Here is a 23,553-nt window from a genome sequence, read left to right as displayed (position 1 = left end):
CCCGAAAAATAAAAATAAACTTTAGAATATGTATTTTTTTAAAGCTGTCACCATTGTATTGCAACGTTTTTTCAAGTGGAGAGTGATACTTTATTCAGACATTGACATGGGGGAGAGAGAGAGAGAAAGAGAGACAATGAGACAGAAAAAGGACAAAGACTAAGATCAAATGGGAAGACATAAGGTTTTTGCTGCTGTGGATTTATCAATGGGATGGTCTTCCTCGTCGAACGACCTTTATCGGGAATGCCTGTTGCCGCTTAATCAAGCATCTTGGAGAAAAACGATGCGGCATCCATTTCCATCCGTGGGCGAGATCGGTGGTATTCTCGGGCGAATTTCTGCAACGTACACAAGATTCCCATGAACCCAAGGAATTGGTCATACATATCATTTGCACGACAACGGCTCAATTGGCTCCTTTCTTGTCTCAAGTCTCAGAAGGAAGCGACAACATGTGCAACAGGACCGTGTGCGTTTAGACACACATGGTACCAGACTCAACAATAGCTATGATCAAGGAGCACGTGTTACTCAAAATTGGTCATTGAACATCATACCTGTATCCTGATAGATGGGAAATAAGCTCTGGCCCGTTTCTTCGCCATATAATCAAAGGGATTCAGCCAACGGTGAGTTTGGATCTCTTCCAATGAGGGACGTTTCCTAAAAGTGAATCAATGAAGATCAATGTGAATGGAAAGTTTCGAGGAACATCAGGTGGGGTAACGATATTAGGGTTTCTTCTCTAATGGAATTATCGACCCGATCGAAGACCCCAGGAGGTAAACCAATTTCCCGGGTCAAACGTGGGGCCGCTTGTTTGGCGGCATTACAAGATATGACAGTGCAATCCTCTTTTTGAATTTGTTATGACACCTTTCCAATTCAAATCAGAAATGGACCAACTACTCTAGTACTATAGGCGAAGAAGCGTTCATGGCAAGTCAAGGCAATCTATGAAATGTCTACTTACCAAGGAGTGCTCTTAAAGATCCACATCAATAATCGGGTGGCCTCCATGGTGGTCTCTTTGTAAAGCCACTCAAATTTGAACCGGACATTGAGGATATTGTCCCGTGTTTCCTCTGCTGTCTCACCCTTGAAAGGGAGTTGACCGGACAGAAGCACGTACAAGAGAACACCTAAGCTCCACACATCGGATTGGGGAAATGCTTGGGCCTCCTTCAGGATCTCGGGAGCTGAAAAGATAATTTCGAGCAAATTGGATCCTGATCTCACTCATCAACTCTGTTTTTCATAAGCACGTTAGGATTTATCTGAGAGAGCTAGTCAGAATACCAATGACCAGTACATGTTTGGCTTGCGTAAGTGTGGAATGCTGGCTTGACATTTCTTTTGTACAAATGTCGTCACGAACCGAGGCTTTATCAACGAGATTTTAGACCATTGTACTTAAATACACTTGTCGACGCACGTCTTTCAATGTTAAAACACTCCAGGAGTCTAATCATGCTAGAAAGTCATGCTCTGCTTGGGTTATACAAAAATAATCCAAGTTGAACCTTTTCAACTCACAATTACCACCCACATAATATATGTACAGGTACTGTAAATCTTGACGTTGACCTTTTTTGTACATTGCGCTACGTTAGGCCTCTTGTGTAATTGTTGATCACGACTTGAAAGGCTAATGAAGGCCATTTTGCTATAAATCCATTGGCATATACTTGTATATTCGATCCTATCCTCAAAGCAGTGAAGCACCTACCGGCATAGTCGAAGTTGTAGGATCCTTTGATTTGTGTTCCGGTCTCGGCCACCGTTTGAGCGGTCTCAAAGTTGGCCAATTTCACTTGGACAGTCTTGCCAAGGGAGCGACCCGAGCAAACAATGATGTTTCCCGGCTCCAAATTGAGATAGACCTTGCCTCGCCAATGAATATAACCGAGGGCGTCAATCGCCTGACTGGCTATATCTGCCACCATTTGCTCGGAATAAGTGGCACGCTCGGCTAAATAACTCAAAACATCCGTTCCGGGTAAGGTGTCCATCTTCAAGAGACACATCTTGTCGTTCTCGAAGGCCTCCACAAGGGTCACCTGGAGGGAGACAATGTAGCGAGAATCAAATGAACGCAAGATCAATGGAAATGTGTTGGAAAGGCCCATGTATTATTCATGAGAGATCAATTGATCCAATACCCAGGATCTGTTTTTCAAAGTGAAACCCTTATGAAAAGTTTCCTAATAGTGACAAAGAACTTGATCGGCTAGTGGTAACATCTTTTAAAATACGTTGCTCACTGTACACTTGGAGTGCTATTTCAAACTTTCAATGCTCGTTTCCATGACGTCATGCAGCCAAGGCCAAAAGGTATGTTCTACATTCGTGTATGAACATATGGTGTGGAATTGATTGCATCTTTTGTACTTAAGAGCTATGAAACTCCAATCAAATCTTCCTTTTTATAGGCTGGATGAAAGGAAATGGGTTGATGAACATAAACATCCTGGAAAGGACTCGGGAATTGCTGGAAGGGTGGCAAGAAGCCTCAGGGTGCGTGGCTTATTATTGAGTGTCCAGTAGTAGGACTCAAAAGTGTCTTTGGTAGTTCCAATGAAACCCTTGAAAGTTGCTGATAGAACTCTCCGAATGGGCACGGATAAGTCTAGGAGATGAAAAACATGGCCTAATTATCACGGGTAGTGTTAATCTGCTCACTGTAAGCGTAGCAGTCAATGGTGAGTGCAGATTGATCCGATATATCAAGGTAAACACTATCCTCACTTGACTTCCAGAGCCTCTGAGGCCCGCCCTAATCCTCTCCGGTCACCAAGATTGCCCTTAAACCTTTGTTAATGCCAAAACTCACGAATGTTTCTGAAAATGGATGTACTCTATCTACAAAAGAAAGATGCTTCTCGAATTGGTCATCTGAGACTGAGATTGAGGTCAAACTAACTTCAGTTCCCATTATTGGTACATTGCATTCATTTTTACAACGTGCAAGAGAATAATGCACTTCAGAGATACAATAACTGTTAAGCTTTGAAAATAGTTCATTCAAAAACAAGTTCTGTAAGATCATATTCGGTGTTTTTGAGAAGGCAGCTCGAAATAAAAAGGAGATGATGTTGTTTCCTCGGAGATGATTGGTTGAGAATCAATGAGTCAAAACGATTCAACCCTTGAGGAAAAATTGTACTTTTAGGCCAAGGAGCCTTTTTTTGCTTGCGAAATGATCGCCAGTATTACACAATACATGCCACCAAATGTGTTACGATTTGTACTCATTGATCTAACGTACGGGGAAAAATCCGTTCTCTAATAGTCAACTCAGATATGTCCCATAACAAGTGTGATTTTCTCTCATCGTAAAGGGTCTTTTCATGTTTGGGATGGAAGTAGTACCTTAAAAGATAATCAGTCCATTCAAGATTAAAACTTCGCTAAATTTTGTTCTTTCATAGCCTAATTTGAAACTGAGGAAGCAGTCCAAAAGTACAAGCATTTCTCTAACTTGAAGGGATTCCGTATCACTTACCATTCTTTGGTGGCGAAGAGACTTGAGATTTTTGAACTCTCGCTTAGCCGCATCCGCGCCGTCAGGATCCGATTTGTCGTAGATTTTGGCCGTGGAGATTTTACCCTTGTGACTGATATTGCAAGTGAGCGAGAACTGACCTAGCATGAGTTCGGACATGAAATCCACTTCCTTGGGCGTCTCATTTGACATCTTGCTAGCCTTCTTCTCGTTCTCATAGGAGAGGATGTTGTCTTCACAGTCCAGGTTGATGTCCTCTCGAGCCTAAAGGCAAGGAAAAGTGCAGGTGAGTGAGTCTCAGTGCTACAAGTACCATGGCAAAACCATTTTACGGACATGGATTTAATACGTATATCACAAAAAGCGCGATCATTTAGCCCCGTATTTGCCTCCAAGGTATTTCAATCAACCAATAAGTAACTAAAGGAGATATACCAATGCTCAGACAACGAATGCATAGGAATGTTTTCTTTATCAAAACAAACGAATTTTCCAATTGATAGTTTAGGTTGAGCTCTATTTACATACAACCATAGATTACAAAAAATGGCCGTCTTTCCGTTCATCGGTTTATGTTGTAGGCCCACTCTCACTGCATTCCAGAAGAGCGAATAAGAAACTTTCACAACTTTCACAATTTTCCTCCTAAATTCTTGAAGAATGTATTTTGGACTTCGTGGGATGTTTGAAGGAAAGAAATTCAGGAAGCAAAGAGCTTTGGCTCAACCCAGCATAATTGTTCCATATTTGAATATCCTCTATTCGGCGGAAACTGTGACCTAGTTCCCACGGTCAAAGAACTCTCATTCTTGCATCAGAAATTGCAACTAGTCCATTGTTATAGTGAATAGATTATCTTAATGTAATAATTAGAGTAGAATATTACAGTAATCCCTCCTTTAGTTGAGCAATGGTCTCAAGTTTCATATTAACCTTTTAGTTGATGATGGGTAACCTAACCTTCCTCTTCATTCAATGACTCATCGAAGTGGAACCAGCGACTCGAAGGGTGACCGATATGCTTCCATGCTTTTTCAGGTAAAATGCTGCATTTAAGATTGCATTATATTTTTCCGTGACAAGGGGTCTCATAAAAAAAGAGCTACGTAACTACTCGGCTGAAGACGTCAAAAGGACCATTCATAAGATTTCTCTGTTTGTTGTTTGAATATTCGTTTTTTCCATGCTAAATGTATGCCATGCAGCCTCCTAGATTAATTAGTCCATACAGATTGTTTGAACTATAGTACAGTCCCTAAATAGGTACTTAAAACCTTCAGTGACCTTCATCACTTTAAGCAGGTTAAGAGACCTCAAATTATTCTGCTAAGACAGAGACACCCTTATTAGGTTAGATTAGGTTACATCCTTGACTAGATCGAGCCGATATTTCGTTTGCAATACAGGCTATCTAGTTTTTCAATTGTTGCCACTACTACATACTGTACTGTAGATTGGGCCTGCACGTCTCTGGCTAAAATGTGGCCATCTCTTCTTCGTCTTGCTTCAGAGGCCCAAGTGCTCTCAAATAAGGTACTAGCGGTTTTATGACAGCGCCTGGTTGGTGCATTCCCTGGAGGAACCTGGTTGTTTTTGTCCTCAGGGTCAAAGAGATCCCATCCGATCATTTTGATCCCACATTCAATAGACGTCTCTCAGTCCCACTTCAAAAGCAGCCATCGATGGCGCTATGATATTGCGAACCAAAACAAGCAATATAGGCCTTCAAGGAGAAACACTTCATTTAACCTCGACCAAGATTTCGGCTCCTCATGATTCAATGCGGGTCTTGGATGACCTCCATGAGATCGTAAAATACCTTTCCAAACGGACCTCTGTCCCACATTCGAATGTTTGAAGAAGTCTTTCCATGCTTCATGAACGAAGAACATTGTTCATTTTCACTTCGCACGGAGAGCCTGTACTAGAAAATTGCAACCATGGAAGACGACCGACATCTTGAATTGTGACAACGTTGTTTTGGCACTCGAAAAAGGAGACAAAATATCCGGATTCTCCTTGTCATTATTGTTATTACTGAGGAATGTTACTGGCCAAAAAAAGACTAAAGTTTCCTTTTATAGGCCCAGAGATTTCTTCCTACGAGCCAAGAGAACAATATATACTTTTACTGCATTGAATAGCTCTGTTGGTTCAATGTCGCATTGACACTCTTTATTGGCTAACCAGATGTTGGTTGGCAGCCAGGTTTCCTGGACTGTTTTTTAGATGGTCTGAAGATTAAAATGTGGAACCCTAGTGCGATTTGAAACTGAAAACTGACATTGACTTCTTTGTCAAGACGTTTTCTTATTGCTTAATGTCATGGAGAATAAGTGAAAAGAAGACCTTTTATCTTGGTGCCAGTGGTGGGAATGGTTAAGCGAATAGTTAAGGTCGCTTATCGCTAACCCGCTATTCGGTTCATGACCTTATGGGACAAGCAAAGCGTTGCAGTAAATCTAAATCCAAATGCAAAATCGAGACCGGCTGTGTAGAAAAAGGGGCAATTAGGCCAGTTCCTCGAATTATCGGTCTGTGAGATACGGAAAATTGAACCAAATTCCGGACTGGCTTTTGAAGTATCAAAATTTTAACCGGGCCATCAATCTTCTCTTCGATGTCCCTTCACTCTTTTGAGACATCTTTGAGGCTCGAGCGTCGTACCATCAAATCAACTGGGAACCAAAAGTTGTCTTTCTTTCTCCTTGACAACTCGTAAGAGTTAGTTTTCTCTTCTCAGTCGTAAATTGCCAACTTATTGATCTGTCACCCTGGGAATTGGTAGACAACGAGGCTGGATTAGGAGCGCGAATTCGCTGGTTTCGGCGTGGATCGACGTAACCCCTGTAGTTCCAAAGCTATTTTTAGCTTCTCAGTCCAAATGTTGGAAAAGATTTCAAATCTGACGTGATCTCGTGGGCTACATTGGATTGACGGCGAGTTGTCCGTTTCCGAGAATTCCTTAGGCTTCCTTTAAGCAGCGTGAAAAATCAGTTCCATTTTCAAAGGAGGATGTGAATTATAGAAATGCCCCCATATTGTGAATATTTGTTTTGTATCAGTTTCGAATCAATATACTGAAAAGCAATACGACTTGGGTGTAATGAAAGTATGCCTAATGAGGAAATACCAAGGCGTTTGGGTGAATTCAAAGTCATCCATTTGGACGATAGGTCTTTCAATGGTTCCATCATGTCCTAAATTGACCTGATGATTTTATAGATTGTGATAGAATACGCCAAGAGAAATGCACGTGAATTGGTGCGGCTCGAAAATGCTACTTTGAACGGAACGAACGCAACTGTTGTTCTTGACTTGGAGATACAACTCGAGTTTTCCAGTGACGAAAACTTCGAAATTATTTGGGATGTTCTATATGCGCTTCCTTTCTGGGGAAGTTTTAATTCAAATACAAATAGTTTTGACGGTCATTTGGATGAAGTCGATGGAGCTTTAATTGTCAGACCAAGTTTTGCCTGTCATGGGTGGAGATGCACCTTTTGTCTTATACCCAAATATGACATTGAACGAAAACAGAAGGGACTAATCTTGTTTTGTAATATTGGACCATAATTGGGTATATGCATACTGTAAACTCGATTGGAAAAGCAAGCCCATTTTATCAATTGAGTAAAATTTCACAAACATCCGTTGAATAGCTTATGAATGACCAAACCATTTTTTTGAAAAAACATAATTCTTTTCTTTAGTTTTGATTTTCCGTAAATTCAAAAACCCTCTTCAGATGAATCTCAAGTCTGTTAAATTCCCAACCCATTTGACCTCCCTTCTCCACGTGATCACAACTCCTTTCCATCCCGGAAGTCTCCCCTTGCCCCTCAAATACTGTAAGCACAGTGTGACATGAAAACTCGAAGGACCATGGGATAGCACAACGATTCTACATCAATCTATTTGGAGTCTTTGATCACTCGGATATCTTTTTAAACGACAGCCTTTGTTGTACTGACACAAACCAATGGGGAGGCATGATTGGGGCCCAAAGCTTTCTTGTCCCATTGTATGGCACACTATTTTGTCCATTGTTATGAATATTTACCTGAAGCATTTGCAAGATGTCGTAGAACTCGGCCTTGCTGGATCCACTCGAGGGTGTCATGGCAATGCCAGATGGAATGGACGGGATACTCCAGCCAAATTTGTTCATAGCTGCCACTCGGAACTTGTAGCCATTGGAAGGACGGAGATTGTCAATGACAAAATACTCGTGCTTGATGTCGTCGGCCAGATCCACCCAATCAATGTCCGTATCTGATGCGAAAGGTCATACTTTTGAAGCACCCCCAAGTCACGGATTACAAAAGAGCTGGACTCACCAATGTAGCCCATTTGGACCTTGTAGCAGATGATGGGGGAATGGTTGAGACGACTGGGTGTCTTCCACGACAAGAGCATGTCCGTGTCAGTCATTGCTTCCACAATTGGACTGTCCGGCGATTCAGGTATGTCTCCGAGAACCACGCGCACGTTACAAACGGATTGACCGAGCACATTTCGAGCTACGATCTTGTACAGACCGGCATCAGATGGCATGGCTGGATCCAAGATCAATCGGGATCGTCCCACGTCATCACTGGACAAAGAGAGTCTCGAGTCATCCATGAACACGAGGTCGTTCTTCAACCATTGGATCGAGGGCTTGGGATCCCCGGCCACCATGCAGGTGATCTCCAGAGGCTCGCCCTCAGCCAAAGCCAAATCACTGGGCTTCTCTCTGAAGAAAGGCGTGGTTCCATCGATCACCTCCCTCTCCTTGGTGTACTGCAATGTCGAGGGAAATCCTTCGATCGTGGTTATTCAGAAATAGTCACGTTCCTCATCGGTGAATGGCCAAAGCATTAAAAAATGAACATCGTGCGTTGACGATCGTGATTTGCATTCAGAATGAACTTGAAAGTATCGTCTGTATTGGGGTATTTGCCTCCATTGTCATGTTGCTTTAAATAAAGCAATATATTCAGGCCCAATATAGCCTTTAAGGCATATTGTTATTTGTGCGGTGGCCTAAGCATGCGTGTACTAGCAGCGTCCTTTGATCAAAGATATCTGTCCTTTATTCTGTCAAAGGGAAACGAACGTACGTGCAGTCGATGTGATTGTTATCGTCGTACGGATTTGATATTTTGTACCACTGACTGACCTTCAGGAAGGCACATTCTATCTTAGTCACAACAGTTTTGTTAGAAAGCTGAAGGAGAGGTAACCCGTTGAATGTCAAAGTATCTCACCTCCATGGTAACTTCTTCACCCTCCTGAACTTGGAGGACCTTGTGGGGCTTATAAATCGAGAAATCATCTCGACCCCAAGCCTCCAAGCGATCCTCTCGACGAATCTCAATTTCCTCTTCCATGACGTCAATGAATCGCCTCCGCTCTTTCACAATGGGGCACTTCAAGTAAATGAAAAGCAATTATGTGCATGTTGAAAAGCAAATGACAAAGCGATTTCCTCTCAAGATTCAGCAACAGAACGTTCGGAAGTTGAAGGGCAATGACAGTTCATTCATGTTATCATTTTTCTCGTACGTTCAATTTCTCGATGGCGTTCAATAACTGAGGGTAAGCATATTGGGATATCATACCCTTACCGTCACATCCCTAAACTCTCTGCTGGTTGTTCGAGCCACACCCAGATACTCTCGGAGCCGTGCCGGGAACCCGGGATCCTTGACTTGAAGCAAGTACGAGTCGGGTCCAATTTGGTAACTGGAGAGGAAATAGTCCAATTAAGGTAGAGGTTCGGAGTTTTCTGCTCTTTCCCGAAAAGGGAAAAAAATATATCCTAGGCTTCTCAAATGACTGTTCTTAGGATTAGGATGTTATTGATCGGGAGTAATCGATAAAAGTTTTCCTCCAAGTTCTTACTTGGATGGGTTCTCGAATGGCTCAATGGTGTAAGATGGTCGACGCCATTCTCTCTCCTCCAATTTGGGTGGTTCGGGGGTCCTCTCAGGCATGGGCTCAGGCTCACCAGGTGGATAAACCATGCACGAGGGATGAGTGAAGGCCCCGGCCAAAGGTCGTCGACGGTAAAAGAAGTCACAGGAGGCGTTGGCATACCATTCCCTAGAAAGTGCATCACCCATCAGTGACTCGTATCTTTGGGACTGACACTAACGCAGTTCAAGTCTTACTTCAACCCATTATAATAGTTCCTCAATCTCTCGGTGGAGATTTGATACTGCTCACTGATTTCGATGCCAGGTTGCTTGAGGATCTGGAGCCAAGGATGAGCCAGTGCTTGGCGAACACTCATTCGCTCTTCGGGTTTGTAAACCAGCATGTTGGCAACGAAATGTTTGGCCTCTCGGGAGATGTTTTGCCACAACTCAAAGTCGAAATCGATATCCCCCATTTGGATACGTTGCAGGGTTTCCCGGTCATTCTGCAGAAAAGAGAGCGTGATGCATCGAATCGAATCTGACATATTTGGCCATCATTTGTTTCCTAATGAATGGTATGGCTGTCTCAGTTTGATACCCAGAATACATAGACACAAAGAATACACAAAGTAATACAGAAATCATAGGTAGGTATAGTGAGAAAACGGTTTTTTTTTCAAAAGCCCCCTGTATTTACCTGGCCACGGAAGGGAGAGACCCCAGACAGTAGGAGATAAGTGATGATGCCCACTGACCACATGTCAGATCCAAAACCACCTCCTTCACCGTTCACAATTTCGGGGGCCACAAACTCGGGTTGGCCGTATTCAGTCTTGACACTGCCCACAATTCGTTTGGCGAGGGAGAAATCGGCAATCTTGAGGTCGGTGCCTCCAGGTCGAGTGAACAGTACATCACAGGGGGTCAAACCGAGATGACCGATGCTCTTGGAGTGCATGTATTCCAAGCCCTCGAGAATTTGCCGAACGATCATGGCCACCTCGATCTCGGTGATGTATTTCTCGGAGGTGACTACATCCAAGAGCTCGCCGCCAGTGGCCATTTCCGTGATGAGGGTCATCTCATCCCGGGCATCATAGGCATCCACCAAGCGGATCAGCTTGGGGTGATGGAGCAAGTTCATCATCTCGAACTCGTTCATCATCCATGACTTGAATTGTCCGGTGCCGTGCATTGTTTTGGCTGCAAAGTTACCGCCAGTGAAGCGATACGGGATCATGACTGGGTCAATGGTGGGAGCATGTTCCTTTACTCCGCGATGAAGCCACCAGTACTTGGAATCCGCCTCCTCAACCACGTGGTGACCTGATTGGTCGGCTTCAATGGGCATGATTTGTTGTACGAAGCTAGTTATTCCTTGAGTGCCACGGCCAATTTCCTCGCACATGTGATAGTATTTATCAAACCCACGTGTTTTGGGGATAATTTGCTTGGTCCTCCGGTAGGTCATCCATTCATATTCCCTCTCGTCCTCCATGATCCTCACAATCACCGAGTGGTTAATAGAGCCACACATGTTGGAAGCCACCACAGTGTAAAGACCTTCGTCCTTGGTGATGTAGTCTTCGAAGTACATGGTGTACACATCTGGAGGGTAATGGTAGGCCTGAACACGGAATGTTTCCTTGTGTGGATGATAATCCTTGTACCACACCACTTTGGGCGTGGGCACACCAAAGATCTGGCATTCGATCTTGCCTCCATTGACCCCCACCAAGTTGACTTCGGTGGGAGCTCGAATGAATTCTGGAGGTTGGGCCAGGAGCATTTGAACCGATTGACTGGCCTCGCCTGAGTCATTCCGTGCCACACATTCGTAAACGCCCACATCAGCAGCGGAGAACGCCCTCACTTGAAGACTAACCACGCCATTCCTTGAGTAGTTGAACGAGAACTTGTCCCCAATCTCGATGTCCTGACCTTCAAACTTGAAGGACACATCGGGCATGGGGAAACCGTACAAGTTCCACATGATTTCAGGTGAAGCATTCTTCACACCGTATTGCGTTTTATCCTCTTGTTGCAAAAACCGAGGGGCATGAGTGAACCCTTCATAGGGCTCCTTGTAGATGTCAAAGCCCTTGGGAAAGCGGCATGACTGCGACAAGTCAAATTTGGCTCCTTCTTCCAAAAACAGGTCCTTGGGAATCATATCATCCGCCAAAAGTGTCCTATGGGCCACGCAGTAGGGCGATGGGTCACTAAGTCCAAAGCGATTGCGAACAGAAACTCTGAAGCGATAATCGCGGAGGGGCGTGAGGCCATTGATGTCACAGCTAATGCCCCTGACCTCCTCATAAACCTCGACCCAATCCCCTTCCGGGTACTCGGCCATTTCCACCATGTAGTAGGGTGCCAGATTGGGTCCCAAAGCCAGAGCCGGCTTCCAAGTGAGAGTTACTTTCGTGTCCGACATTTGAGTGACCAGAGGCTTGTCCGGCAAGGCAATCGGAAGTCCACTGATGCTGTATTTGTCGAATCCCATGTAGCAATCACCCAATGATTGGTCAGGTTGGACTTCAAGGCCGTCATACATGAGCTTGGACTCGCAGAAGGCTTCGCCATGCTCGTTCCAAACTCGCAAGCCATACTTTCCAATATCGGTTTCTTCCACGTACACAAGGTTCACTCGGATTAAGCCCGATCGATCACGGCTGATGTGGATCCTGTCAGAGTCCAAAAGGGGCTCGCCGTTAAATAGAACTTCGAACTCGGGCTCAGGATCGCCACTGACCAAAGCGGTGAATCTGGCACTCATGCCTCGGAAGACAAGTTCATCTCCGAAGGTTTTCAAGAACTCAGGAGCGTTGCTGCGCTTGCGTTCCACATATTCAACGACCTCGAGGTTGGCCTTACTCTCAGCTTCACCTTCTTTGTTCTTGGCCACACACTTGTACTCGCCCATGTCGGCCTCCGTGATCTTCTTGATGTTTAGCGATCGAATGTTACCATTGGTCTTGATCTTATAACGGCCTCCATCTTCGACTGGTTTACCATTAAAGAGCCATTGGATCTCTGGTTTTGGATTGGCTCCTACTTCACAGATGAACCTCGCATCGCAGCCCGGGATTTGCTTCACTTCGGTCAGATGCTTGGTAAACACAGGTGGTTTGAAGATCTTGTGCACGGTCACATTGCACTCCCCCGTTGTCTTACCAACTTCGTTGACCAAATGGCATTCATACTTGCCTGCATCAGCTAAGACGGCATCGGAAATTTCCATGCCAATCTAGAAGCACGTAAAAAAAAAAGAAATATTAATAGACCTGCTTACGTGGCCATTTATAATCCATGAGCACTGAACACCTACCAATTCTCCATCACTGAAGAAATGAACGCGATCAGAATCCAATGGTTTGCCATCCTTGGTCCAAGAAAAAGTCGGGACGGGGTTACCTCGAATGGGTGTGGTAATCCTGAGCTTTTGGCCTTCATCCACAGCGATGTCTCCCAGAGGCCTGGCGAAAGACGGCAAGGCTTTTTCCACGCCCTCCTTCATTCTGGTTCGAATGGCCACATTGGCAGTTGACCTGGCCTCTGCTCCCTCAGCGTTAACGGCCACGGCAGTGTAGGCACCTTTGTCGTCACCGACTGTGGTTTCAAAGATAAGACCGAAGGTTCCATCGGGATTCATGAAGGCTTTGACACGCTTGCCGTCAGGAATGAATTCCTGCTCATTCTTCAACCATTTAATAGTTGGCATGGGATGACCGGTAACCTTTCCTTCGAGCTTCACCGGTGATCCCTCGACGGCCTTCGCCGACCGTAGCAAGGAAGTGAACTTCGGCTCTTCATTGGGCTGAGTGACATGGACTGTGCACGAAGTCTCAGCCTGTCCTACCTCGTTGATACCTTGGGCAGTGTATTTACCCGCGTCGCTGACTTGGGCCTTCTCAATGATGAGGGTAGCCCCTCCACCAGCATCCTGAGAGATCAAAACGCCCTTGCGAACCTTGATCTCATTGCCATCGCGAAACCATTTGATGGCAGGTGTGGGCTGACCTGAGATTTTGCAAGAGAGTTTCAGTTGAGTTTTTCCAGGGATGGTGACTTCTTTCGGCTCGATTTCTTTGATGACCTTTGGAGCTTTGGGCTTTCCAGCCACATCTAGAACCGAATCCATGTGAGCTTCTCCGGCCGAGTTCTTCACCAATAGAGTATATTTTCCGCTATCCTCGTCCTTGCAACCCACAATCCTCAGCGTGGTCACGATGCCATTGCCATCGTCGGCTTCCTCCTCCGTAATGATGATTCTCTTGCCGTCGGCTTTAACGGGCTCTCCTTCACACAACCAAATGGCCGTTGGAGGGGGAGATCCGTCCACTTTGGCAGTGAGCACAAAGTCGCCGCCTTCTTTCATCTCGGCAATCTTGGGGAAGTCTGCTTCAATGGTAGGTTTGACAGGGTTGATTTGGAATACGCTCACAGACTCAGCCTCTCCAGCCATGTTGGTGGCCTTCAAGACGATATCGCCAAAATCCTTCATGTCAATGTCCGTGATTGTCAGTTTGTACTTGATCTTGCCCCCGTCAACTTCCTCCTCCTCCAAGAGCATGCGTTTGTTCTTCTTCAACTCTTTGTCGCCTTTCATCCATTGAACTTGCGGCTTGGGGACACCGCCAACCACAACTTGGAACACCTCAGTGGAACCCAACTTGGTGTTGACATCGTGCAACGGGACAGGGAAATTTGGTGGCTCGGTGACCACTTTCAGGCTTCCGATGACCTCCTTCTTGCCAACACGATTGCTGGCATTTACTTGATATTCACCAGCATCCTCCAAGACTGTATCCTTGATGGTGAGAGTGTGAACCTCCCAGGGTCCATCCTTTTCCATTGACAAATGGCATCTATCAATCGGGATAGCATATCAGCACATGTTTTCCACACATACATTATATACCCATTAAGTAAGGTAATTGTATTGAATCACCTTTCCCATTTGGAACCAGGCTTGATTTCAATCTTTTCCACTTTTCCATCCTCACCCTTTCGGGACCAGAAAATGTCGGGATCAGGCGAGGCCTTCACTCGGCATACGACCTTCGCCACATCTCCCGGTCCAGCCTTGAATTCGCCCATAGTTTCGAACTCTGGCTCGTACAAAACGTCAAGAGCAGCCTATGCATGGTGCGAGAAAAAATTCATATGATTGACCTATTGAAAAGTAAGCGCTATAGCAGCTTTTCATTCATTCTTACCTCTCTCAAGTCTTCTCCATTTTCATTCATGGCTACGACCTTGACCTTACCAACGAGATCTTCTGAAATGTCCTTGATGTCCAGACGGTAAACAAAGTCCTTTTCGGACATATGGAAGCGTCCGCCTTCGGTCAACTCTTTGTCGTTCAGAAACCTTAAAATTGCACACGGATTAGATCGAAATCAATCAGTCTCTTCAATCGCATGAAAGTATTAGACTTTTTCTCTACTAGCTCTTTTCATGAATGACATTTCACGAAGTCGGAGGGAATAAAATCTTCACTGGACCTAAGCAACATTTTTGAGATTCTGTTAAGTAATGATGAGGAGAGAATACTTGGCCTCCACTGCCTTATTTCGCTTCTAACGTCAGGTTGTAATCTGATGGCACTTCTCTCAGTTTAAGTAATTCATCGTTCCCCAGAGACCGGGAAATGCATTCTCCCTTCTCGGTGGATTATTCGTCTGTGTACACATTCCTGGGAACACCTTGTCTTCTTGTTCCTGTGTTCCTAGACTAACATCACTGTTCTACGTAGTTGGAACTGGTCTTCATTGCACAAGTTCTTACCACTTCACTGTTGGGGTGGGCTCTCCTCGGATTTTGACATGGAAGAAGGCTTTATCACCTTTATTGGCCTTCTTGTCTTTTAGGTCCTCCATGCACTTAGGTTTCTTCAACTCATCCTCGGCTGGAACAAAGTGAAAGACAATAGAATGAAAACGCTTTTAGCATCAGGAATGGGAAAGATCAAAGTTGCTGCTTCAAAACTTTTATATCATATTTGTATGTACACATGGAGCCAAAAGCGTCAAAGACGTGCTGTCTCCATTCAACTTGATTGACGAAAAATGGCACAAACACAATTTCGTATTCACTCATGATTTGATTTGTCGACAAATCCAGCCTCTGTGATGAATTTGAACGACATTGTATTATTCAATTATCAAGATTTGATTTGCTCGGATAGCCTCGTAACATTGTTACAGGTCTTTTAAGTCCCATCCAAAGCAGAATTCGAAATTTCATATTCTTCATCGAGAAAGAAATGAACAAAAAATGGATGTCATTCTTGTCCGCACAGGTAAGGTGTGTGTACAGTAACATGTCATCAACACTAATTGCCTAGAGTCAGGCTGAGATTGGGCCTCAAGGAATCGTTGTCAAGTTTGCCCTTCCCTAGGAGCTGCTCAAGTTAGAGTGTGACTAGAATATGATAATTAAAAGCTGAAGTTCTTGTTCTCTCCTCTTTTAGTTCTAAAATCATCTCTGTACAAGATTTGCTCTAGATTTCGAAATGTGTTTTCATTTTTTTTTTCCTTTTTGACCAGGAATACCCTTCGACCAATTTTTCAGCTAAGCTGAAGCAGTGCTATAAAGTGTATAATTATTATCATTATTATTACGTAATAACTTGAGCCAATGGGACTTTTTCTGTCGATTGAATACATCTTCAAAATTTTGCGTTCCAAAATTATATTGGCAGTACCATGATAAATGATTTAACTCGAGCTTGAATGGACAAAGGGTTTTGGAATTTCTGCATGTTACTTCAGGACGAAAATTGGCTTTGTTTGTGCCCTTCTCATTTAGCCCATTTCCGACATACGAGTACAGTGGGTCTATTGTCAATTTAGGGTGAAGATACCGATAGAGTCTCAAGTTTCAGTCCAGTTCAGTTCAGTTAGGCTTGAGTTCCATGGTTCTGTTGTATATTCGCTCACCTAACACGTTGAGATTGGCTCCAACCTTCTTCTCTCCAGCTCGATTGGTGAATTCTGCTTCGTACTTGCCCTTGTCGTCCATTTTCACGGGTTTCAAATTCAGTGAGTAGATACCATTACTCTCGGAAATGGTGACATGGCCATCGGCCAAATCGATGGCTTTACCATCCTTGGTCCACTTGCACACGGGTTTGGGATCGCCGTCACATTCGATTTTGAACGCAAACTCGTCGTTCTCAAAGGCGTCAGAGTCTTCCATGTCGTCACACACGGGCTTGGCTGTTGGGTAAAATCAAACTTATCTCAATACGCTTTCTTTCTTGGAGTGAAATTGGATTGGCCTGCTTACTATTGACTTTAACGTTGCATTTGCAAGCGGCCGTTCCCATGTCATTGGTGGCCTTCACCTCGAATTCCCCGGCCATTCCGCGAGAAATGCTGGGAATCTGTAAGCAATCGAAGCCACTCTTGTCACGGCTGGCTTTGAACCGAGGATCCTTGGTGATGTCCGTACCGCCCTTGAACCATGTGACCTCAGGCGGAGGAATGCAAGCAATCTTGCACTTAAGAACGACCTCCTTGTTCTCGTTGGTCTCCACATCCGACAACTTAACCTCAAATCTAGGCAGCATCTGAGCCGAGAATTGAAAGAATTGCGACATTTCACCCTGAGGGTTTCTCGCGATTACGGCCCAATTGCCATTGTCCTCGGTTTGAGTTGACGTAAACTGGAGCTCAAAGGTCTCATCGTCGATCTTGACGCATTTGATCCGTCCGTCCTCCTTGATTGGGACACCGTCCTTGTACCATGTGAGTTGAGGATTGCCGGTGACTTTGGCCACGATCTTCCACGGGTCGTCGATGGCGGTGGTTTGATCCCCAATTTTCTCCTTGAACTGGGGGGCTCCGGCCAGAACTAGTTTACCCTCGGTCTTGGCTTGTCCCAGGTCGTTCTCCAAGACAACCTCGTACTTGCCTTCGTCGTCGGCTTCGACCTTGGTGATGATAAGGGCGCACGTCTCAGGGTCAGGATTGACGAACTTGAAACGGCCTCCGGCTTGAATCGGTTTCCCATCCTTGGACCATTTGATGTTGGGTCTGGGATAACCCTTCATCTTGAATTCCAACATGGCGGATGAGCCCACGGCAGAGTCGACGTCTCCCAAAGAAGAAATAATCTTCGGCGGTTCCGGCTCCTGAAACCGAAAAGCAAATGAATTGACTTTTGAAACCCGGAGGGTCTGAAAAACAACCTGCTGACCTTCAAGAGTTGTTGGACCCCTCCTTCCACAGAGAGTTCGGCTGAGCAAGAGATTTTTCCTGTGGAGGTGGAGGCGACACAAGTGTAGAGGCCAGCATCCTCGGGGTTGATATGCTGGAACACCAACGCAAGCGTGTCCTCCTCGTCCTTGAACAAGACTTTGAACCTGTCCTCAGGGTCGAATTCTTGTCCCGACTTGAACCACGTGAATGTGGGTTCTTCTCCAGCCGCCACCTTCTTTTCGTGGCCTTGAAGCAAGGCAAACACGTCCTTGGCGTCTAAGGCAAGAGCAGCGCAAAATAAAGGATTAAAAACAGTTATGGATGAACCAAAAGCTAGCAATAGTTTGACTAACTTAAGAAATAAGCCAGATGTACCTTTGGTGGTGACTGCAGCCACACATTCAGCGGTTCCGCAGGTGTTGAGTGCAGCCACAGAGTAACTTCCAGAGTCATCCTCTTTCACTTGATGAACAGTGAGCTCGTAGCTCCCATGGGGAGCATGATCACGATTCACGGAAATCCGACTATCTTCCTTGATTTCAACTCCGTCCTTGTAACTGAGACCAAAATAAACCGTTGTGTGCTTTAGTTCTTTGAGCCTCAAAACTATCTACCTACAAATTCTACGACTTACAATTTCACATCCGGGTTGGGGTTGCCTTTAACATGGATCATAAATGAGGCCGTGGACCCGTGAAGGATTTCGGAGTCTCGGAGCTTTACCAAGAAAACAGGATGATTCGATTCCTCACGTTCCTTCTTTTCCGCTGGGGTCACTAGAAAACGGAAAACTCACTAGAATGAAACTTTCCTTATTCCGCGAAGCATCCCATTTTTATGTTATGCTATAATACATCTATTTACTATCCAGAGCATTATTTTGGCCCTTTGGTGGAGCTGTGCTGTAGAGCCCACAAATAAAGCTTTCTCAAAAATCATCAGATGCATAAACGAATCCAGTGCAAAGCAAATTAAAAACCACTGGCGCTACAATGAAAAAAATATGATCAAGGCATTGATTAGCTTTTGGCATTTCTACGTAAATCTCAGTGAAAAAGAGTTGATCTGCTGTAAAGAATTTTAACGAGTTGAGAGATTAGACGGCTTCAATATAAGCCGGAAAGCCTTATGCAAAGTTCCTCATATTATAACTTTATGCTTTCAACACCATTTCAAATATCAACAAATATTAGTTAAGAAATATAACTTTCTTCACGACGCGAACTTAAAATCATTCGCTTTACTGCCTAGGGATGTTACCATGTTCTGAGGGATAAAGAAGCATACTCGTTATGGGTATATGCATAAACTGTATGTAGTTTATGAACATCACAGAACACATAATTGCAACTACTGCAGGTACATTGAGGAAGCTTTACGTTATTTCAGAACACGGTCGGATCTTTAGATGAGTATAGTAAGTGATTGGGATTCCATCAATTGCAATGAAGTTATTCAATCTTAAATTTGTACTTTGCTGAGAAAACCTTTTTTTCGGAGAATCTAGTCCTCATCCAATGTCTAGACAGGATTGATCACATTTCTGTCTGAATGCTATAGCCACTTTTTAACTATAGTTAAATATCCTCGATTGGAAAAAATTCTCTTCATACCCAATTAAGATGCAAATCATTGACCCTCCATTGGTTCGACACGTGCTGTCAAATATTTTGTACCAATGTCACCATGATAAAATGTTTGTCAAAGTCATTCTGTCAAAGCTGGAACGTTGGCACGTACAAACCAAAATCCAACATCATTTCAACAACTTTCAGCTCTTCGTCATTTAAAAACTATTAGAACCCGGCTCAAGCATGCTCATTCCATAAGGCCTTAATTGATTTGAAATGATTTGTTCCGATCTTGATTTAAAAAAAAAATTATACTGGCCATCAAAGAACACACTAGGAGCTTTTTAATGAAGAGTACCAACATGAGAGTTCGAACCCTTTTACCAGTTAGAACAAAGACATAATCCCATCTAAAGCAAGTCGAAAAACGTTCATGAATATTGCGAACACTTCTTCGTGTTACATTCTTGAACCTTTGGCCAACGTACAATGCAAACTTTCAGAATACTATTTCGTCTTTTTTAGTCAACATATTTATACATTACAGTTTGCTAAAAAAATAATATCTTTTCTTGAGCCTTGGAAATGAGATATCACCGGAAGTAAGAAAGAAACCTCTTGTCAACTATAGATTGACAAATTTAAAGGCTTGACGACCGAATCAAATATCTTGCACAATATCTAGACACAATAGGTAAGCCTCTTGGTTCTGTTTCGCTACAACACCTTAAATAGAAATATCTATTTATGGAACGATGATATGAGCTCCGTTGTTACATGGGGTAGAGAACTACGCCGTATGTCAATTATGTGTGGGCCTAGTGGTCAGACCCCCGCACTTTAAGATGCTTGTAATGTGCGCAATCCTACATTAAAGGCAAGGAAAAATGTAAGTTCATATTCAAGAGAAGAAAGTTGCTCGTGATTCCTCCCTTTAGTTTGGAACCTCATTCGAATCTGGGTGAGGCAAACTAATCGCATAACTATTTTACTGCGGCTCCTAAAAAGGTCACAAAATTAGTTTCCACTTGGATCCCTCGCTTTCCTCCCCAAGTGAGGAAGTGTGTCCAGTCTAAGGGTCACTCCATAGCCTGTTCAAGGGTTCTACCCGTTTCACCCTGTATGGATCTTCATAAACGTGGTCGGTCCCGGCCTTTACCTACTCTGGAGTGCTTTCGCCCTTCTCTCTGAAGGATCGCAGAAGTCCCCCAACTGCAGTCAATAATTCAACAAATGGCCCATAAAGAAGCCCTAGGCGAGGGGCTGGTGTGCTCGAGGTTTAATAAAGACTGTACCCTCACCATCAGCATAACTCACATTTATGGACCTCCAAATGTCCCGAACAGGTGATGGTGTCGCCATTGGGACTGGAAACGCGGCAAGTGTATTGCCCACTGTCTTCCGGATCGCTGCCATTTACCTCCAGCGTAAAGTGGTTCTCTTTAGCCATGACCTTCACACGATCCGCGATCTTGTCATCCAAAGGCTTGTTATCCTTGAGCCATGTGGCTGTCAGGCCCGGGATATTGGCATCCGTAGCGCAAGACAGAAGAGCCTTCTCTCCAGCTGAAAATTTAGCGCCCATGATCAGTTTCATCAAGTAAAACAAGGTCAAGGCTCAATATTGATCTTATCAAGTACTCGGTTAATTGTGGTATATAGAGGTAAAAGGTTTACTTGTTTGTAACATAACTGGCATTTCGCTCGTTTAGAGGTAGTTACGTTGAATTCTAGATCTTAAGAAATTATGCTAGTTCCTTGTAATAAAATCAGACCATTGAGCGTGGATGGATGACGGAAAGACCAGATTTGGTCAAAACTCAGTAAAGAACCAATGAAGTAATAGTAATGTTTCGAGCATGGATTATATGTCATATAACACATATTATCATGTGGTGAAATAGGTTTCAAATTCCCGTTGAAGATGAGTTTACTTCCGGATTCAGGCTATACAATTACAATGTGAATGAGCTTTTGAAGGGAAACCATGTGGGGATTACCTCACCTCAGGCCTAATTAATGTTACATAAAACAGATTACACCACACATCAACCAAGAGAAACAAGGGTGTTTGTACTTACGGTCACAGAGTTGGCCCTGGACTTGCTTGGTGAACACCAATTTAGCCATATCTATTTCCACCTGGAATCACTGGAAAGGAACATCTAACAATGATTGACAGCTCCCCATGCGACCATTCAAGGGCAAACAACATTAATATGCAACCTATGACATATCACATAGCTCCCGGGGAACCACTCTGTTCCATCTAGTTAATGAACCAAGGAATTTACTCACCAAATGGGGCGTCTAAGCAAGGGTTCAATAACTATTATTTCACAACCGATCCAACAATCAACAACCACAATCACTGCTCGTTTGCCTTGGATCTTCTAGCTTGCCAACCAGTCCGATGGGAATCTCTGGACACTCAACTCTCACACAAGGATTCAGGACTTTTCTCTCTCTAACTAGGCAGCCATCATTGGAAAACTAGCATTCACTCCATGTGAAGTGGACTTTTTCGACTTTCTTTTGCCTGCACGTCCAACTACCGTAAGTGTGTACTAAATGTACAAAATGTACGTCCGTCCGTCCGTACGTACGTACGTACTACATAGGGTTCTAGCTAACAAGAGGCTGCCTTCTCGAGATTCGCAGAGGTGAGGCTGCGTACTTGTTGTGCTTCCTCCTTGAGACTTGAGGCCGAAGAATTCCTCATCAATGGAATGAGCACCCGATGTGGCCGTTTGGGTCGTGGCGGTGCTGGAAATTGGCCAAAAGATTGGGGATTTTCACTGTGCCATCCAAAAAAGTGAGCGACACCTATATTTATCCTGACATGGGAGAGAACAAGTGGCCGATTCATTGCTGGAACTCCAGCGAAATCGGTCCGTCCCAGGTCAGGCACATGCACACCCTCCTTCCCCGTCCCCTCTTCTGAGGTCTGGGACAGGTTCCTGTTTCACCGACGAATCCACGCCGAAGGTCCAAGCTGGTGATGTACGTACACATTCTACATTGGGTGGACTCGTTGCGAATGTCCATTTACTTCCTCATGTTTCCTGTGCCATTGTTGTACTCGTACTACTCAAAAGTCATACGTACATACGTTTATGAAGACTGATCGTAGCTCAGTTTTACTGCGCACCCTTTGGTTTCGGTTATAGGAAGAAAATGAAGCGTTGGGCCGTATGTGGTGCATTACATTTCGTGTATGTATATGTAGCAGCTTATGGAGCATCTTATTCCATTTCCAAGATTCCATCAAGCAAGGCTGGAATTTGGGCAGGGACATGGAACATTTGAGGTGCTCGCTCGCTAGCTGGCTCGCTCCTCAAGTTTCTTGGGCACTCGGTTGCTTGTTTACGGAACTTGTCCCCGTAATCGACTTTTGGGGTAAAAGCGGTGGAAAGATGAAATGGTGCCAATGTTTGAAAGGAATCTGGTGGCATCTTTATTTGAGATTCGTGATTTTTGTGTAATGGGGGAAATGTGCAGCAGACCAACCAACCACTGCAATTGTTCAGGGAGGAAAACAGTTCCAAATAGGTAACACAAAGGCAATGAGAAGAGTTTTCCACATGACTTGGGTAAATAAGGATCCTCATGGGAAATAATAGTAGTTTAATATCTAGAGGGCGGAGTGGAAAGGGATGTTTTGAGCCATAAAATGACATTTCTATGTGATCAAAATAGCGATGAAAAGTGAAGAAGTTAGCAAAACGTTAGGAATAACGTGACTTTTCCCCAAGTTTTGAATGTAACTACTCGCGTTTGATAGGTATGGTTGCAAAAAGTGAGGTATAATGATTATGTGAAAACATTATTGCTCAGCAAAGCATTGAGTTATTGGCACTGCATCTTGCTCTGCAAGCTTGAGTACAGCTTACAATACCTTCATTTCTTATTCTCCTGCAAAATTTAGATTATTGGACCGTTAAAAAAAAACGCATCCTGTATGGTTTGAACTTGCCTCAATTTTAGTTTTTTATCAATCATAGTTATCTATAACAATGAAATGTCAAATGCTTACTTTTTGTACAGTTTTGCAACTTACTTACCTTGCACTGATGCATATCTTTTGTCATTCTCACATCTTCTTTGCAGATAAAATGCCTAAAATTTCCAACTGAAAAATAACACTATTGTGGGGCTATCCCATTTTCCAGCTGTGTGAAGGTCTTATTTTTCCACATTTAAATTCTCTTTGAAAGGCTTTATGAATTCTACAGAATGCGGAAAAATCTTGTTGCTTGTTTAACTTTTTATTGATGTTTCAATTTTTGAAAATAATGAGCTCGATAAAATTTCCTTGAACTCATACGAAAGTGATGTGTAGCTGAAATACTGTTTTT

The 23,553-nt window shown here is 43.9% G+C and overlaps 1 protein-coding gene across 1 annotated transcript; it reads right to left on the bottom strand.

Annotated features, from left to right (window-relative positions):
* Window positions 1-29: 29 nt before the first annotated feature.
* On the bottom strand, window positions 30-21,749 carry LOC131885906 (obscurin-like). The gene is made up of 24 exons (XM_059234101.1): window positions 21,494-21,749; window positions 21,277-21,346; window positions 20,513-20,761; window positions 18,259-18,400; window positions 18,000-18,181; window positions 17,623-17,900; window positions 16,711-17,557; window positions 16,362-16,640; window positions 15,208-15,328; window positions 14,637-14,790; window positions 14,369-14,556; window positions 12,746-14,285; window positions 10,112-12,664; window positions 9,667-9,917; window positions 9,398-9,598; window positions 9,121-9,238; window positions 8,761-8,922; window positions 7,849-8,293; window positions 7,572-7,783; window positions 3,509-3,772; window positions 1,733-2,063; window positions 977-1,202; window positions 561-666; window positions 30-341 (listed from the first exon to the last, which is right to left on the bottom strand). The coding sequence occupies exons 2-24, from the start codon at window positions 21,323-21,325 to the stop codon at window positions 261-263; spliced, it is 8,979 nt and encodes a 2,992-aa protein (XP_059090084.1). The 5' UTR covers window positions 21,326-21,346; window positions 21,494-21,749; the 3' UTR covers window positions 30-260.
* Window positions 21,750-23,553: the final 1,804 nt, after the last annotated feature.

Source organism: Tigriopus californicus, chromosome 8 (assembly GCF_007210705.1).
Source record: "Tigriopus californicus strain San Diego chromosome 8, Tcal_SD_v2.1, whole genome shotgun sequence".
In the NCBI taxonomy this organism is placed as follows: Eukaryota; Metazoa; Arthropoda; class Copepoda; order Harpacticoida; family Harpacticidae; genus Tigriopus; species Tigriopus californicus.
The sequence above is the reverse complement of the archived record's forward strand: the minus strand, read 5'-3'. Positions and strand labels throughout refer to the sequence as shown.

What these genes read in the sequence shown, in the direction of transcription:
- LOC131885906 (XM_059234101.1), bottom strand. Translation starts at nt 21,325, where the DNA reads ATGGCTAAATTGGTGTTCACCAAGCAAGTCCAGGGCCAACTCTGTGAC. An exon ending in AGCCAATCTCAACGTGTTAG is followed by an intron (nt 15,329 to 16,361) that starts GTGAGCGAATAT and finishes ACTTTGTTCCAG; the next exon opens with CCGAGGATGAGTTGAAGAAA. An exon ending in CCTGGTTCCAAATGGGAAAG is followed by an intron (nt 14,286 to 14,368) that starts GTGATTCAATAC and finishes CCCGATTGATAG; the next exon opens with ATGCCATTTGTCAATGGAAA.